At 27.7% G+C, this 17,484-nt stretch overlaps 2 protein-coding genes across 4 annotated transcripts in view; one reads left to right on the forward strand and one right to left on the reverse strand.

The window, feature by feature from the left end:
• Window positions 1-595: 595 nt before the first annotated feature.
• On the reverse strand, window positions 596-14,876 carry LOC107453658 (lipid storage droplets surface-binding protein 1). 2 transcript variants are annotated; one of them, XM_043039684.2, is made up of 7 exons: window positions 14,238-14,876; window positions 13,159-13,241; window positions 9,441-9,530; window positions 7,840-7,978; window positions 4,778-4,944; window positions 2,698-2,835; window positions 596-1,846 (listed from the first exon to the last, which is right to left on the reverse strand). In XM_043039684.2, exons 1-6 carry the CDS (start codon window positions 14,473-14,475, stop codon window positions 2,713-2,715), a joined length of 840 nt encoding a protein of 279 aa, XP_042895618.1. In that variant the 5' UTR covers window positions 14,476-14,876; the 3' UTR covers window positions 596-1,846; window positions 2,698-2,712. The 2 variants fall into 2 exon arrangements, with proteins under 2 accessions (XP_042895618.1, XP_042895620.1); XM_043039686.2 differs by lacking the exon at window positions 2,698-2,835.
• Window positions 14,877-15,078: 202 nt separating this feature from the next.
• LOC107453652 (superkiller complex protein 3) overlaps window positions 15,079-17,484 on the forward strand; it is a 73,321-nt gene continuing 70,915 nt past the window's right edge. For both annotated transcript variants that reach the window (XM_043039681.2, XM_043039683.2), the window contains exons 1-2: window positions 15,079-15,498; window positions 17,267-17,410. In XM_043039681.2, coding sequence (XP_042895615.1) covers window positions 15,409-15,498; window positions 17,267-17,410 — 234 coding nt within the window. In that variant the 5' untranslated portion in view covers window positions 15,079-15,408. The remainder of the gene's footprint in view (window positions 15,499-17,266; window positions 17,411-17,484) is intronic.

A 17,484-nucleotide genomic window follows, 5' to 3' on the forward strand; every position in this document is an offset into this window, starting at 1 on the left:
TTGGTTTCAAAAATACAACCCTATTATAAATGTTTTATCAGTATTCTGAGAAATACCATGAGAAAAAAAAAGTAGGCATAAGGCAAATAAAAATATATAGTCTTAAAAAATAATAACCCGCATAATTTCTACTAAAATTTTTATGTTTGTCTGTATTATTTTGTAAATTCACTTTGTCTGAGCTCAAGGGGGGGTTCAAACCCCTAACCCCCCCCCTTGCGTACGCCCCTGCAACTAACCATAAAACAATAGTTATCAAAATACTACTAGCGAAACTCAAAATCTCCAATGGCGCCAACAACATTTTTTAATAAAAATTCATCTTTTCCCTTCAGTTTCTTGGAATTATTTACTGAAATCTGTTTATGTGTACTATTTTATAGTTAATAAATAAATAAGTTTATGTGCACTATTTTAAAGTTATTAAGTAACCATGTCTTATCATTTTAAAGTTATTAATTAAATATGCTTAATCTTATTTTAAATTTATTAATTAAATGTTTATGATTACCAGTTTAAAAATAAAACTGATATTTGCAGTATTTTAAAGCTATATGACACACAAAAATCACAATTCTCAAAGTAACAAAGGGAGTAAAACAATAGATAAAAATTTAATAGTATAAATACATCAGTATAGATAAAAATACAGACTTATAATATACATATATTTTTCATAATTTTACAATGTGCATAAAATAAACTATTAGTGTCAGTTCTTCAAAATTACTGTAAATTATCATTATATGATATATTTGTATAATGTAATTTTAATAAAATAAGTGTAAATAAAAATTCATACACAATCATTAGCGCAATAAAATTCAAATGTATTTTTGCACAGAAAAATACATAGATTTCATAACACATATGAAACATTCAATTAGTCACAGAAAAAAAGATTTCTTTTCCAAGTATTTTAAAAATACCCGAGCAAAGATAAAACTTACAGCACATTAATTACAGATAAAATATAATAATAAAACTAAGTCTCAGAAAAAGGACATCACAGTGAAAAGAATTTGCAGTATTTTTGAGGGAAATTTATAATTGTATATATAAATTTCTGTGGAAAATAATTCTGTGTGACAATAATTGTGGGACAACTTAACTTAAAGTAATGAAATTTATTTAACAAATAGTTGCTACTAGAAGAAAGGGAAAAAAATAATTGAAATCCTGAACAAAATGTGAAAAATATTTAATAAAATAATTGATACTGACTACAGTGACAACACCACTTTATTGGTGGCTTTTATCATCTTATTTGCAATCAGAAAGAAGTAATAAATTATATTGATTATTAAAAATGATGATGAACTTTGATGAAAATACTGTGTATTTTATTTGTAAAAAACATTACTTAAAATTAAGATATTGCACAAAAATATAATATTTTAAGAAGAAAAAAAAATGACATTTTTTTTATTGGTGAAAAAATGAATATGATGGATTAAAAACAAATTTATTTAATTATTTGAGACTTTCAAAAACATTTTATCCACTCTTTTAGATTCTAAGCTCGAAACAGCATTATTATCAATAAATTCCTTTTCTTTTTAAAGAAAAGTGTTTAATTTTAAGTTTTCCAAATAGTTCAATATATTTATGCATATATAAAGAAAATATTTACTTCAGGATATTTCACAAATAAGTTTCTACTGATGTTAAAACAACAAAAAACACAGCGAGAGATATATTCATTACTGTTATAATAATGAATAGCATGAGAATTTTGTTAACACACATTGGGTAATAAATAAAAAAGATCAGAGAACGTTCATCTAAAATATATGAAGGTAATAACGCATCATTCAAGGAAGGAGTTGCCGTTTGGTGTGATATCCTATAAGAAATTATAACATACATTTAAAATAAATAATAAGTTATAACATAATTTTATAAATAAAGTGTATAAAGCTTTCTTTATTATTTAGCAAACTGATCAAATGATTGTCCTCTACTTTGAATGTCGGGATGCATTCAAAATAAGGTTTTGCTGTGAAAAAAAGCCTAACTGAAAACATTTTCTAAAAAAAAATATTTTTAGCATATGAAATCTGTGAAGAATTTTTTACAAAAATGATTATCAATCTTATTATAATCAATAATCTTAAAGTGTGATGTAATAACTTATTGAAGTATGTAAATGTGTCGAAAGATTAGTTCAGTAACAAGGTTGTTTTTATTGAGTCCTTTTTTATGTATATATAATTAGATATGTGTTAAAAATAATAGTGTTTATAAGACCCCAAATAATCTGAATCGTAGTTTAAATAATTCATTTCTTTAGCAACTCAGAGAAAAAAAATACACTGGTAGAAATTCCTCACTTGCTTAGAGAGCATAATTTGAGTTTCTATCTGATTCATCCTTTACATTTCAATGACAAATTCTATTGACACCAAAGCTTATAAAAAAGCTTTACATTCCTTATTACACTATTAGACTTTTTTTTATTTGACACAGTAACTGGCACAATTAACCCTAAAAAATTTATGATTTTCGAATATTCTGCTTAAAAGGAAACATGCATTTCTTTGATAATTTTTTTTTCCAAATACATCATCAATTTAATTTGAAATATAAAAAAAATTTTACAAAGAAAAATATAGGAATTTATCAAATAATTATATTTATGACAAAAGTATATACTTAAAAAACAAATATATAAAGTAATAACGAAAGAACAGCTACCTGATATTTTAACTGCTAGTTAAGTTTCAAGAGAACAGCCAGAAAATTTACAACATCTTGGAAATTTAAAAATGTTTTAGAAATTGTTGTTACTATAGCACCAGGTAAAGAGGATGACACATTCACTATATATCCATACTAAAATAATATAAAATACTCATTCAATGAGTAACATCAATGCTTAGAAATGAGTATATATCACATAACAGGACATTTTCTTTGCGCTTTGAATTAGACTAATGGATTCTGTATAACAAAAAGCACTTTATTCATATATCAAGAGCTAAATGGTATATCACATGCTATTTTTGTAAAAGTAAATTAACTAAACATCTAGTAAATATTCAGATATCCCACTTTTTAACATCCTTGAAAACTTGGGAAGGTAGATAAGGTTTTCTTGGTCAAAAATGGTTGCCAAGTTAGTGATGTCAATGAAAGCACTTTTCTAATGTTTGTATGTTGTCACTGTGTATAGTTAAAATACATAAAGTTGCCAAGAGAAAATGTGGATTTTATGGTAAACAAAAAATAAGTACAAATTCATTAAACAAACAATCCAAAGAAACTGAAGCGGTAGGATATCACCCAATTAAAACTTCATTCGCATTTAAAATATACAAACAGGAAACAACAGTCAACACGTTTCAAGCACTCCGGAAATAAGCACCCACTTTTAAGATTTGTTAGGCTTGAATGTGAACAAACAAAAGTCATTTGACAAAAAAAAACTTAAAGTTACCAACAAAAAATGGAGAAATAAAGGTGAGAAAACAAAACTAGAAAAACCGCAATAGCCAAGAGAGGGGAAAAAAGAAAAATAGAACAAGAAACGTGGTCAGAAGGACCTTGACTACATTGGGCAAATAAAATCTTGTTTTAAAATTTAAACTTGAGGAGCACGATAGATATGTCTGCTATCAAGAATTTGAAAAATCCTCAATTGCTGAACATTGTTGGAATCTTGGGCATAAATTAAAATTTGACAATGCCAAAATTATTTCCTCCCAAGTCACATCAGCTCATCTTGACATCCTGGAATCTTGTTTTATTCAAATGAATACTGACTCCCTTGTTAACGACATCAGTTTCTCATGACCCCTCCACAGTGAGTGGAAATGCATTTAACCCAGATTTGCCACTCTAATTTTTCTTGTTCAGTTCTTCATATCCCCCCCCCCTCTCTCAGATAGGCTACTGTGGTATTTCTAGTTTTGCTTTCTCACCTTTACTTTTCTATTTTTTGTAGGCAAATTTACATTTTTATTTTAAATTACTTTTGTTTCTTCGCATTCACGTCTGGCAAGTCTTGAAAATGAGTGACTATTTTTGAAGTGTCATTGAAACATGTCAATTGTTGTTTCCTGTTGGCCTATTTTTTAAGTGAATGAAGTATTAATCAAGTAATACAAATTCATTATTTTCAGCCAAAAATACACAAGAAACATATAATTTCATTTAAATTAGGACAGCACAATATGCAGCACATAGGATTAAATAAGATGATTTAAATAATGTCAACTCTGATTAGAAATAATAAATTGTCAGAACTATAAACTTGAATGAAAGGAAAAATAAGACTAAGATAATTTACTAGGTAATATTTAAAATTAAAAAAAAATTATTAATACGAAGTTGTTGGAAAAAAATAATAAAAATACATAAATAATCTGTGTATGGTTAAATCAATCTGTGTGAAGTTATATCAATGTAGGAACATTTTTTTAAAACTAAAAAATAATCTGTGATAATTAAAATTAAATCAATGTATTTTTTAAAACGAAAATGCAATAATAATTAAAACCCAATATATAAGCATAGATTAAAATTTAATTATAGGAATATAATTATAGGAATTGTTCAGACAATTGCAGTAGGGCTAAAAAAGACCTTTAAAAAAAGTCATTGGGTCTAAAATAAAAAAATTTTTTTATTACCAACACAATGTTAATTGCACACAAGTATAAAATTTTTATATATTTTTTTATACCATATAAGTTGAAATAAATTTGAAATAGGAATTTTAAACTCTGAGACAGTCATCACATGTTTGGATAAAAATAAAATGAAGACTACTTACTAAATTTGTATGATAAACTTGGACTATAAAACTTTTAATTTTTAACCTCATCATTTGCATTTTTAATAATGAATGCTTGTACAGTCTTTCCTTCATCCTATTCTTTAACAGCTCTGTTCTTTTCCAAACAGGTTCTTTGCCTCGATCACCAAAAAGTTTTTCAGGTCCTGTAAACAAACAATATTTTATTTACTTCCATACTATTTCATTTCTAGGCCCATAAAAACTTATTACCACTACGCTTATACTACAATAAATTAAGCATCACTGTCATAAATAATAGTTTTGTGCACTATGTAAACATACTAGTACCATATAAACTATAATTTATCATTAATTAAATCACACAGAATTTGTAATGACTACATTTCCTAAAAGTTTATCAATCATTCATTCTCGGCAGGTTTTAGAAAGTAGACGCTATTACATGATTTCACAGTAAATACAGTAGAATCTAAATAATTATACTGTGCAAAAAATTTTAGTAAATAAAGAAAACTATTCTTATCGTAGTATGGAAGTCATTGTTGGGTAGGACGGGACATTGGGTATATGTTTCCTTTAATATTTCTGACAAATAAAAACATTTTTCCTGAATTATAGATTTAAATTCCTTAAAGATCCAAGATAGAGATTAATATATATTCTTCTGCAGGTATTTAGCAAATAAAATAAATAATTTCTCTGATGTGAAAAATTCTAGAGAACAATTGTGATTGATTAATTTATTTAATTTCATCCCCCTCAAATACTTGGCCCTAGTGACATCTATGATTTTTATTAACCTCAGCAGCCTAGCCTGAATGGCAAGTTCATCTTCTATAACTTAGATGGTGGTTATATTCTCCATTAAATAAACATGCATATCGATCAAACAATTTCTGCGGAAATAAGACAGCATTTTTAAAAAATGTAACAAGGAAAAAATTTCAATTATGATAATGTATAGATATTTAATTAGTGCTTCATTAAATTTTGGTAATAAATAAAGAGAATTATATTTTTCTGCAACAAGGCTTAAACAAGTGTAATATGCAAAATTTAATTTTATACAATCAATATTCAAAAGAAAAATAATTATGAACAAACAATGCTCTTAACTATAAAAATATACCCGGGCCCGCACTAATAATTTGCCACCTCGCCAAATGGGATAAAATCTTAAATTTGGCAAATAAATTGTGTTTTGGCAAAAGCATTAGCGAATAATTTTGTTCCACTGGAAAGAAAATGTATAATAAAATATTTTTAAGATTTGCATTTGGCGAAGATTTTCGAAAATTGAAGACTTTTGATAGTTGGCTAACTTACTGGCTAATAATTTGAAATCCTTAATGCAGGCCCTGCAAACTAATTTTTAATAACTAAATATCAATTCTAAGTTAGTAAATTGCATAGGACTAGAACTGCTTTAAAAAATCAAAATAAAGCCAAACCTCTTTAATGACCACCTCTAAACAACAGCAACCTCTGAAAAAATGATCATATGTTTATGGAACCATGCTCTTTCCATAGGATTGGGGGAAAAACCTCTGATTGGTGGAGGCCATACCATTACTGCTACAATTTTTATTTTAGAATGTAACTTTAGTCAACTTTTTTTCATTTTGAAATATATTTCAAAATGTTGTTGATTCAGTAAATATTGACATAAACTTCGTTTTGTCTCTTACATATAAAACACAGAAGAGGTATGATGTCAATATTGATCACTGAAATGGAATTCGCGAATAATTCTGATGTTCTGGAAAATTTTTATGACTTTTATAATTTTGCTGCCAATAAACATAGTGGAGGACAGAACACTATCATGAAGTCAATGGTTGGAACAAGAGATAAAATCACTGAAATATCTATTTTTGTCGTAGTTTGTAATGCAATAAATAAAAATACAGTAGTTTGAAAAGATTTCTGGAATTTGCTTTTAGTAATTTCAGTAAAGAAATAAAGTTCAAATGCAATTAAATACAATTGGTGCAAATCGTATGCAAGTCCATCAGCAGATCCAATGAGAATGTCTCCATGGCTGAGCGTTTTAAATTTTATTTAGTGATTATAAATTATAGCTAATTTATTAATTCGCCTGTAAGGTATCTATACTCTCAAAGTTAATGCTTAGTTATGATCCAAAAAAAAAGAAGAAAGCAATGGATATTATTTTAATGAAGAGGAACATGAAATGAAAGAGGAACATGAAATGAAAGAACTTGAAACACTTAACTAAGTAAAAAATAGTTAAAACTTTTCTAGCATTTCTTGAATCAAATGTCCATTGCCAAAAAAGGCATAAAAAGTAAAAGATTGAAAGAAAAATTTGATCATGTAAACGTGAAAAAATATTTTTAAATAATTTTTCATGTTTAAATAAGCCAATTTCTTATACAAAACAAATATACAAATATTTTATAAATTTTTTCTACCAAGGTCTAGTTTCTTCTTGAACATGAGTGTGAATTGAATCCTCTAGAGAAATTTATCTCCTAAAAATAGTCAAGTAGTAATCACCCCAAACTATATATACATAGTTCCTGGCAGAACAAATATTTTATCAAGATTTAAAAAAAAATTGCCAAGTATTTAATAGATTTTAAAAGCATATATATAAATAAACGTAAAACCAAATGTGCATGATTGAAATATTTATTGATTTATTGACAATAAAATATCAAATTATTTTACCTACAACTAATGCTAATTTATGATTTCAAAAGTTACATTCCATTATTAGCTGCATTCAGTTCCCCCTCCCTTGATTTTCCATTTGTTCAACAATATGAAATAAGACTTTAAAAAAGACACTGCTATCTTAAGAATATAAATATTTGATATTAAATAAAAATATTTTAAATTCAAATAAACAATTTTTTTTTAAAAATTGATTGATATCAAAAGATTTTTAAAAAAATCAAGTGATTTAAATGATGCCATGGGGCTGGTTAAATATTCAAAACTAAGGATTATTTTTTACAGAAATTAAACATTGAACTCCCTAACAATTCCAGGTCCTATAGAAACCTTGGCATTAGGTCAGAAATTTATATGACTACAAACAGTATTCTTACTTTCATCACCCAGAGGAGGCAAATAATAGTCAACATACATTTCCCCAGCCTCTAACGTAAAATCTAAAGCTAATTCACAGACTTCTCCATACGGTGATGCACGGAATTCAGCAAGTTTCTCTGAACTTTCATGTAGCAACTATAAACATAAAAAAAAAACAATAAAATTTTTTAAAAAGAATATTAGAACATAGCTTTGAAGTAAGATTTGTAAAATTAATTCATTTTCATGAGTCTTAATATCATTTAACTCATATCGTCAGGGCTCCAGTGGGGAAATTCCAGTACTTTTTAGTGAGGGGGAAATTTGTTCCAGAACTTTAATGAACATACTACTAATTTTCACAGAATAATCTTAACATTGCAAATTAAAAAAAAGTTTTAGTATAGATTGCACACAATACTAACAAATTGAAAGCTAACTCTGCTAATGTTTAGAAACAAATTGTATTGGATTACGACAATGGTCAGATTAGAGTTATCACTTTCTGCTCTGTTTCTACCGAATTAATCATAAAATACAAGTGATGCTCGTATCTTTTTCGGTAGATTACTGCTGATTTTCACAGGATTTTTAAAATTCCAAAACATTTAATAAGGATATTATGAAACGAGCCTCGAATTGTGCATTCAATTTTTGATGTACTTCATTCATGTGAATTTTATCAGAAATTCCAAGTTATTTTTAGTGAATTATTACAACACATTTCTACATGGTATTGAAAGTCCTGATATTTTGAAATCAATATTATTACTACACTCAAAGTTGAATCACATATTTAAATAACACAGGAAAAAAAAAATTCTTGAAATTTTTATATAGATTTTAAATACTACACTATATATATACATATATATATATATACAGTGTTTGTTCACATTGCTGATTTCAAATCTGCAATCCGTTTCTCTCTTTAAGGTACAACAATTTTTTTAAAAATATATTTGGTTTACATTTTGTCACATGTACAAGTTTAAAAACACTACATATAACAGGGGGATTAAAGATTAACATTATATGTGCGTAACAAAAACATTATATATAACAAAATTCTAGGGGAGTTAGGGCATATCAAAATTGCATATGAACCCTTGCCCAGAAATGGAGTTGCATGCCCCTAGAGGAGCTTTCCTATTATGAATTGCTTTGTCTGCTTCTGAACAAGTACTTTTATTTAATTAAATTATATCAATTTTATGCTTCGTTAAAAATAATTTTTGGGCAAAAATTACATTAAAATAAGTTCAATATTAACTATTTTATTGTAATTAAATGACTTGATGAAATTGTAACAACAATTTGATGATTTGGCAAAATTACCCAGCTAGTTGCCAAATCATTTAACTACTATGAAACACTTAATACTGAACTTATTTAAATGTAATTTTTGACAATGATTATAAGAAAATAAAAAATTTATAAGACAGTTTAATTAAATAAATGTACCTGTTTAGAAACACAAGAAGTAACAGCTTACAATAGGGAAGTGCCCCTAGCGGCACATAATGACATTTCCAATGCAATTTTAATATATTAAATAATATTATTAAAATAACAATAGTATAAGCTCAGTATAATAATTATTACTAAAATTACAAACCTTATTTGTGCCAACCTTTTTTATGATATCATACTTCCTTAAGCCACTCTCCACTGTATCTTCATATAGATCTTTAGTTTGCTTATAAATCTGTGTTGAAGATAATTAAACAATAAATATATGACATAAATAGTGAAACACTGGAATAATTGTAAAACAAGTTCGTATCCATTTAAAAATATTTATTGCTTCTAGTTCTGTATTATAAATGGGAGCATTTTTCTTTTCTTTTGTACAAAACAGCTTTTCCCAAACAATTTTCTCAGTTATAAAATGAAATCTCGATCGACAATCAAAAAATAAACTTTGTGACAAAGATACATTCAATCATTGAAAATTTCAAAGCTGAAATCAACTACCAATCAGTGCCAGATTACCCATTAGGCCAGACTAGGCCATGGCCTGGGGCCCCTTAAAACAAATTTTTTGAAAATAGATTTTAAAAAATTAAGAAAAACAATGATTTAAAAAAAAATAAAAAAATTTCAATGTATATATTAATAAAATACAATAATTTTTTTTACATAATGTAAATCATATTTATTTAATACGCATTTATTATTATTTATTTTAATTTTAAATATGCTTTCTTAAATGAAAAGAAGTATAAATACTTTTATATTTGAATAAATAAAAAATATACGAGAAAAAAATTTAATCTAAGGGCCCCAAAAATTTGAATGGTCTAGGGCCCCACGTACGCTTAATCCGGCACTGCTACCAGGAGAGGCTTTTTATTTTGAAGGTCATCCCAAAGAAGATCTAAAAACTTATGAGCACGGACTGACAAATCCTGGGAGCAAAGTCACCAGGTGACAAGAAAAATTATCTCGGCATCTAAGTTTTTTGACATATTATTCTGCTACTTATATTTAAATTATTATAAGCAAGAGGATTTATTAGGGGGAAAAAAGCTATTGCTTCTTCTATGCGGAAAATGGTACCAATCAATATAACATTTTAATGCTGATACTCAAAAGCAATGTTAATGTTTGATGTCCAATTTAAAATTTGCATCAAAGAAAACATTATTAATTAGCCTACTGTGTTTATTCCAAAGTCAATTTGTTTCAATAAATTATGAAAATTACTATTTAAAAGATTTATTTCCTTAAAATTTTTACTGATTTTGATTTTTTAATTTAATATTTAACTCCTTTACAGTGAAAAGACACAGATAGGAATAGTTCTCTAAAAATTGGCCAAGTATGCCAATTATAAGCTAGTTTTTAATTTTGCAGTAAATGAGATAAAGTCACAACTTTAGAAGCTGGCTCCAAAAATATTATGCTTTTTTTTCAGTCTTTGTGTATGTGAATTACATAATCATTAAATCTGAAATGAAAAATATTTTAAACAATTCCAGTTGATGATTTAGAGTGCTTGAATATTGGGTAGATTGTCAGTCTAGTTAAATAACAATTACGTTTGGACACCCTGCATTCCATTTAATTAGCCAATACCGCATAAAAGCAAATATTGCCCGCAAATAAATTTTGAAAAGTAGCCATATTTAGTTTAATTCTATGATTTAAAAAATTATTATATAACTTACACCAAACTCACTCAAAGAACTAAACGGAGGGTTCCCTACCTTTTTTGGATTACTTTTCACTTTCCAAGTCATGCTCTCTTACGAAGAAAAGAAAAAAAGAAACAATAACAAAGAAATAATTGATATTTTTTGGTCTATTTTATGTGTTTCAACACTTTTGTTAATACACTTTCACAATTGCACTGTGTCCTTCAGTTATTGAAAATTTAACTTAAGATTAATTCATTTATATTAGAAACTTTTATGTTAATATAGATCAGTGGTTCTTAATCTTTTTAAGTCGCGACCCAAATTTGAGAAATATGTTCATGTCGCGACCCCCCCAAAAAAAGTCAAAATTAGGCTGAGTAAGCCACAATGACTTCTTATAGGAGGTGTTGGTATTACTTATTATTTGGTGTATTACAAACTTTTTTGGTTCGACTCAGCGCGACCCAAGAAATATGTTTCGCGACCCATAGGTTAAGAGCCGCTGATATGATGAAAACAGTTCAAATGAAACTTTTATGTGTTAGCGTAAATGAATTTAACTTATTACTTTGAAGTTTAACTTAAATAATTAGAGTAACTTAAATAATTAGTTAACTTAAATAATTCTTATATTTTATAAGAAATATTAAATAAATGCTGCTGCTTATGAACGACCTACAATCCATTTAAGGCTGAATGAAAATATACATAAATCAAAATCTAATTGTATAATTATATTTCAAAAGTTAATGATAGGAAATTTGAAAATAATTGTATTTTGATAACAGCGCTAAGAATTATTAGACCTAAGAGAACATATAAATTATAGAAATAAATTAATTTAATGAAATAAAAAACTAATTTATAAAGAGTAAAAAGCAAAAGTAAACAAAAACTTATAGATTTACATTTTTTATTTGTGATTTATTCACATAATAAATTTCAGACCTTTTTTAAAAAAAATATGCATGTTATAATAAGGTTATAGAATAAATTCGCTTTTAAGATGAAATTTAAGGAGGCCATAAGGCCTCAAGAGCTTTTAATTCATACGAAGATAATGGCAAAATTGTTAAAATTCTAAAGCGGGTATTATATTATAATATTTTATTCTCATTGTTAAAAAGCGTTTTTTAAAATAAAATAACTGTTGTAATTACAAATATTATATGNTGAACTACAAAAATCGGATCTATCTGGAGGGCGGGTAAAAAATTCGGAAAATCTTATCTGCTGCGAGTAAAAGGGGAGAAAATAGCTATAAGTAAAAATGAGAGAGGATTGGTAGCTATGTAGTTTGAATTTTGTGTTTCTCTTTGAAAATAGGTGAGCTTTCTGAAAAAGCGGAATACCTATAAAAAAAAAGGTGAAATTTTTAGAAAAATCTGAATTTTTGATAAAAAAGCTGAAATTCAAGAGATAAAAGTGAAAAAAGCGGAAATCAGCTAAAAAGCGGAAAAATCTCATCCCTGTCTATAGTTTATGACACTTTGGAAACGTCTCAACAATCCTGAAATGCACATGAACTTGCGAGCACTTCCATAAGAACTATGCGTAGATGATGATTATTCTTTCTTTTATCTTAGATTATTAAAACATGTCAAATTATATACTATTATTAATATCTTTTTATTAATCACAATTAATGCACCAGAATGGATTTAGGTATGAGTTTTATATTTCATTCCCACTATTTACTTTCACTTTTCCTGTTTTATAGTTTAAAGCAAGTAAAGCATACAATGTTACTAATAAAACAAATATGGTAAGCAAATATTAGCCAAACGTAGAATCATATAATGGTGACATGGTAGTCCAGTGTTTAGAAAATCGACACTGCTCCACAGGGACCGGGGACCGATCTTCAATTTTACTAAGACCTACAGACTACATGGTTGGTTGCAGAGCACTGGAACAGGAATATGGAGAATATTTCCTTCCCCTTCAGATCTATGACTAAATTGTGGAAGTGACCTCATGACACTGCCATCTTTCCGGGAGGTTCTGACCTAAGACATACTGTCACCCTTGCAGTGTTCTTTTGTCAAAATGAAAGCCAACAAGGTCGTACACAAAATTTATAAGACTAAGCAATATCAACAAAACTAAGTAAATGTAAGTCTCAACTAAGCAACCAACTATCTTAACTAAGCATTATCAATGAAAAATAAATCTTTTATCAAAGTTAATTACCCTTTGCTGCTGATAAATAATGTAAGGTACAAATTCCTGTAATGTCTGAAAGCTCCAGCAAGCAATTACATCAGCTGATTTCACTATTCAAAAAATAACATTCTTTGTGTTAAAAATTATAAATAAATATTAACAGAACACATAAAATTAACTTTGTATAGTGTAAATAGTATAATTAGCAAGATAGAATCAGGCAGATAATTTATTCAAAAGAGTATCTCAGCTAATAATAATAATAAACAGCTTTTTTAAAAAATTCACTGAAATTATAAATTTTGCAGTTTTATGTACGGAGAAAAATTTTTAATATTAGGATGATATTGAAAATATATCCAAGGAATCTTATTTCACAACAATTACATGATATTTCAAAACGTCTGCCTTTTGACGCTATATAATGAATCAAAAAAGATATTGGAAAGAATTTTTGGCAAAATTTCTATTTAAGTGTTACTTAAAGGTAGGTACTCTTGGGAATATTTCCGAATTGTGATCTGACATGCCAACTACAATCGCCAAATTATTTTTTAACTGAAAAAAAATTTTTTTTTAATGTAGAGGCTTGCCTGGAAGTGGGTAAGAGTTATACCCCTTAAGTGGGCCCTTTTCTATGATGTTTTTTGTTAGTATCTTGCATAGTGCTGCCCGGAAGTTGGAAGACTTGGCAATTAATCTACCACAGATAACAATACGGAAATCTCCCAGCACTCTTCCCTTCTGTGACATTTTTGGGGATATTTCTAACTACAATTGCCATATAGATTTTTAAGTTTCAATTTAAGAAAAAAAAGTATGCAGATGTTTGCCTGTGAGTGACTACGAGTTATAATTTTCCAGGTGTTCTCTTGCTGTGATTTTTTTTTGTTCCTCACAGGCCCCTGCCCAAAAGTTGTTAAGACTTGGCGATTATTCTGCCACAGATCACAATACGGAAATCTCCCCATGTTTTTATTAACTTCTCGGAAAACAATGCACGGAAAGTCAGCATTTTGGCATAGATCACAATAGAGAAAAATTCCCTAGCATTTTATACATTCTCAATTATGCAATATATATTTGCACCAAGGGAAAATACTTACGCTGTTTTTGAAATCGATTGAAAACAGGTCTAGTGATAAAGTTAGCAACTTTTTCTGTTGTGTTCAAAGAAACCTTCAAAATATTGTTTGATAATTTAACACTATTGTAAGTTTCGGCAGCAATATTCCAGGCAAGGTATACAACAGGAATACTTGTTGATACCCGATGAATAAATTCACTCTTAGGTTCATTATTTGATTCCAAATCTTGAACCATTCTTAAATGACGCCGATACATGAATAAAAATTTTTTTAAAAGAAGAATTTTAAATATATTTTTAAAGATAAATATTAACTACCAAATACATGAATCTTGCAAGAAACACTGGTATTTTCCTTAAAACAATTTTTATCCTATAATTATATGAAATGAAATTTAAATTGACGTCATAATAAAACAACTTCCTTAAATGACATCAGGTTTTATCCTTTTTACTAAAAATTATCCAAATTATCACTTCGATAAAAACAAAAATATTCGTAGTTTCCAACTTTTCAGGTTTTTTCAACTTTCAAGTTTAATCAGTTATTTTATTAATCCTAAAATTTTATAACCTTTCACGAACTTTAAACTTATGATTTTGATTCCATTTGATTGGATACATTCGGCTTTTCCGAATCTCGCCAGTTGTTTTGGTTGCGAGATAGAGAGGGGGGGAGGGAACATTTGACATGTGTTAAAATAGAGAAAAGAAAAGGACACACTCGTGTTCTAATAGGTTCATTAACAACACACAGAAGTCTTTTTAAATACGTCCTGCCATCTAGTGAAGAACATAAAACATAAGAATTGATCGTTATTTATTATTTGAAACTGACCCTTTAAAAAAATTAAGTGTTTTTTTTTTTCACATTTCCACTGATCTTCTAGGTAACCTTTACATCTGGAGGATTGAATTAAATAAAATATCAAATAAAATTATCGAAAAAAAAGAAACGATCTGTCATCTTTAGTTAAGTTTTTATGTGATTAAGCTGCCATCTATCATCTACATTTAAGACTATGAAATCTCAACATGCATGAATATGTTTTCAAAAATATTTGAAAGATGTGCTATTCCTTTTTTCCATTCTTCTCTATTCTGCCGATTTATTCATATTTTCTCCCGTGTTATAGTTTATAATGTTTATTTATTGTAATCAATTTATGGGTTAAAAGTTATTGTTATAAATGGCAAGTAAAGACACAAAATCCCTTTTAAAGCAAGCCCGTGAAGCTATTAAGGAGAAAGATTTCAAATCTGCTTTAAAATTTTGCAAGGTAATTCATATTGTTACTTTGTTTTTATTTTCTAAAAAAATTATACTAAATAGCTATGATGATTTTTCAACTGCAAGTTTCTGATTCCTTTAATTTCTTCACTTTAATTTTGTGTCCAAATATGTTTACTATGCAGTATCCTCACTGCATTATTTCATGTCTACTGCATAAAAGACAGGATTGGACTTCGTGATCGGGTCTAAACCTGTAACTATATGTGAATTATTTTAAGTTTCATAATTGGTTTTTATACTCTGGTATATCATAGCTAAAAACTAAAATATAGAAAATGCCTTAATAAAATTAATTTTTGTTTCATTCCAAGTAAGGGGAGATACAATAAAAGAGCTCAAATAGCATATTTTCTTTATGGCAGCATACATGCTAGAAGGAAAGGAAAAAATTGCAATTTTTTTTTTTGTTCAGCATTATATTAAATGTTACTAGTTTATTAATTATTTTAAAAAAATTATATGTAAACCGATGTATGTTACAATATACTTTTGTCACTAATTTTCTGAAAATATGATGAATTAATAATTATTCAAGTAAAAAAAAGAGTGATTGCATGACACAGAATAACTGCTGTGATAGAATAATTGCCAAGTCAGGGCAACTTCTGGGCAGTGGCCCAGGATAACTTAAGGGAGTGATTTCTACATCCATACATGTGTCAACGAATTTGTCAAATTTTGGTGATGAACTACAATTATTTGGAATTTTAGTCAATTAAAAAAAAAAATTGGCACCCTGGTGGTGGTAGTTTGAGAAAACAGGTACCTATGCAAAAATATCTTATATGTTGCATTCATTTAACAGAATGTTTAATAATTTAAAGCTTTAATTTACATGGTAAGTAAAACGAAATTATACACATATTAATTCATCTTAAAATTGGGGCCTTATAATAAAATTTAATCCTTTAAGACTTATTCAGAGCAAGTGGCGGGCAGAGGCTTACGTGCCCCCTCCCATGCAAGATTAAGTGTGCCCTATTTTAGACTTACCAAGAAAAGAAAAAAAATATTTAAAACTATCATATGAAACATAAAAACTAATGATACAGAATAAAGCAAAATTAAATTATTCAAATGGCCAATCTTTTTTTTCTTTCTTATTGACTACATTAGCGACAAGAAAATTAACTGAGGCAATAAAAATTCTATTAAAAAATAAAAGACTTTAAAAAAGAAACATTTCAATAAAAATGAAATATATTTAATTATAGAATCTAAAAAAACATCAAACGTTGCTTCAAGTTTTTCCTTTTATTGCTGCTATAGTCTAAGAAGTTATCACAAATTAATCCCAGCCTATTTTTTTTTCTTATCCTCAAAGACGACGAGAGATCTACTATTTTCATCCTCTAGTTTTAATCTGCATATTAGAAAATAGTTAAATTTGTAGTAAATTTGTATTTTGATTTGAAATTTTCAATGGGAAAAAACTTAATCATAAAAAATCATTAAGATTTGCCTTTGACTGAGACTTTTGAAATTTGGCTAATACTTTTAATATTTGGCTCATTTACTGGCTAATAATTTGAAGTCCTTCTTGCGGGCCTGCTTACTTTTAATAACTTATAAGACTAACTGCCCAGTTAAATAGGAAAATTTAATCATATTTTAAGACTATATTTTGGTTAATTTGACTTTTTTAAAAGAAAAATTACCTTCCTATTTGAGTTTAAATTAAAGTGTCAACTGTTTTATAGGGTGAACCTTAAGTAAATCTTAATTTGCTACAAATAATCCAATTAACATTTTAGGTTGTTCTGCAGTCTGAAAAAGATAATTACAATGCTTGGGTTTTTGTGGGAGTGGCTGCTCAAGAGATAGATCAACCTGATCAATCAGTTGCTGCTTTCAAGAGGGCCATCGAAATATCTCCGAAGCAACCATTAGCTTGGCAGGTACATTGTTTCCTCCTTCTTTATTTGTGCTACAATAGAAAAATAATCTAAATTAAATGCAGTTTAGAATGCAA

The sequence above is a fragment of the Parasteatoda tepidariorum genome, chromosome 5 (assembly GCF_043381705.1).
Source record: "Parasteatoda tepidariorum isolate YZ-2023 chromosome 5, CAS_Ptep_4.0, whole genome shotgun sequence".
NCBI classification, from domain to species: Eukaryota; Metazoa; Arthropoda; class Arachnida; order Araneae; family Theridiidae; genus Parasteatoda; species Parasteatoda tepidariorum.

Coding starts and splice junctions, on each gene's coding strand:
- LOC107453658 (XM_043039684.2), bottom strand. CDS start 14,475: ATGTATCGGCGTCATTTAAGAATGGTTCAAGATTTGGAATCAAATAAT. Junction 13,242..14,237: donor CAATCGATTTCAAAAACAGC/GTAAGTATTTTC, acceptor TTTTTTGAATAG/TGAAATCAGCTGATGTAATT. Junction 2,836..4,777: donor AAGTTTATCATACAAATTTA/GTAAGTAGTCTT, acceptor ATATTATTTTAG/TATGGATATATAGTGAATGT.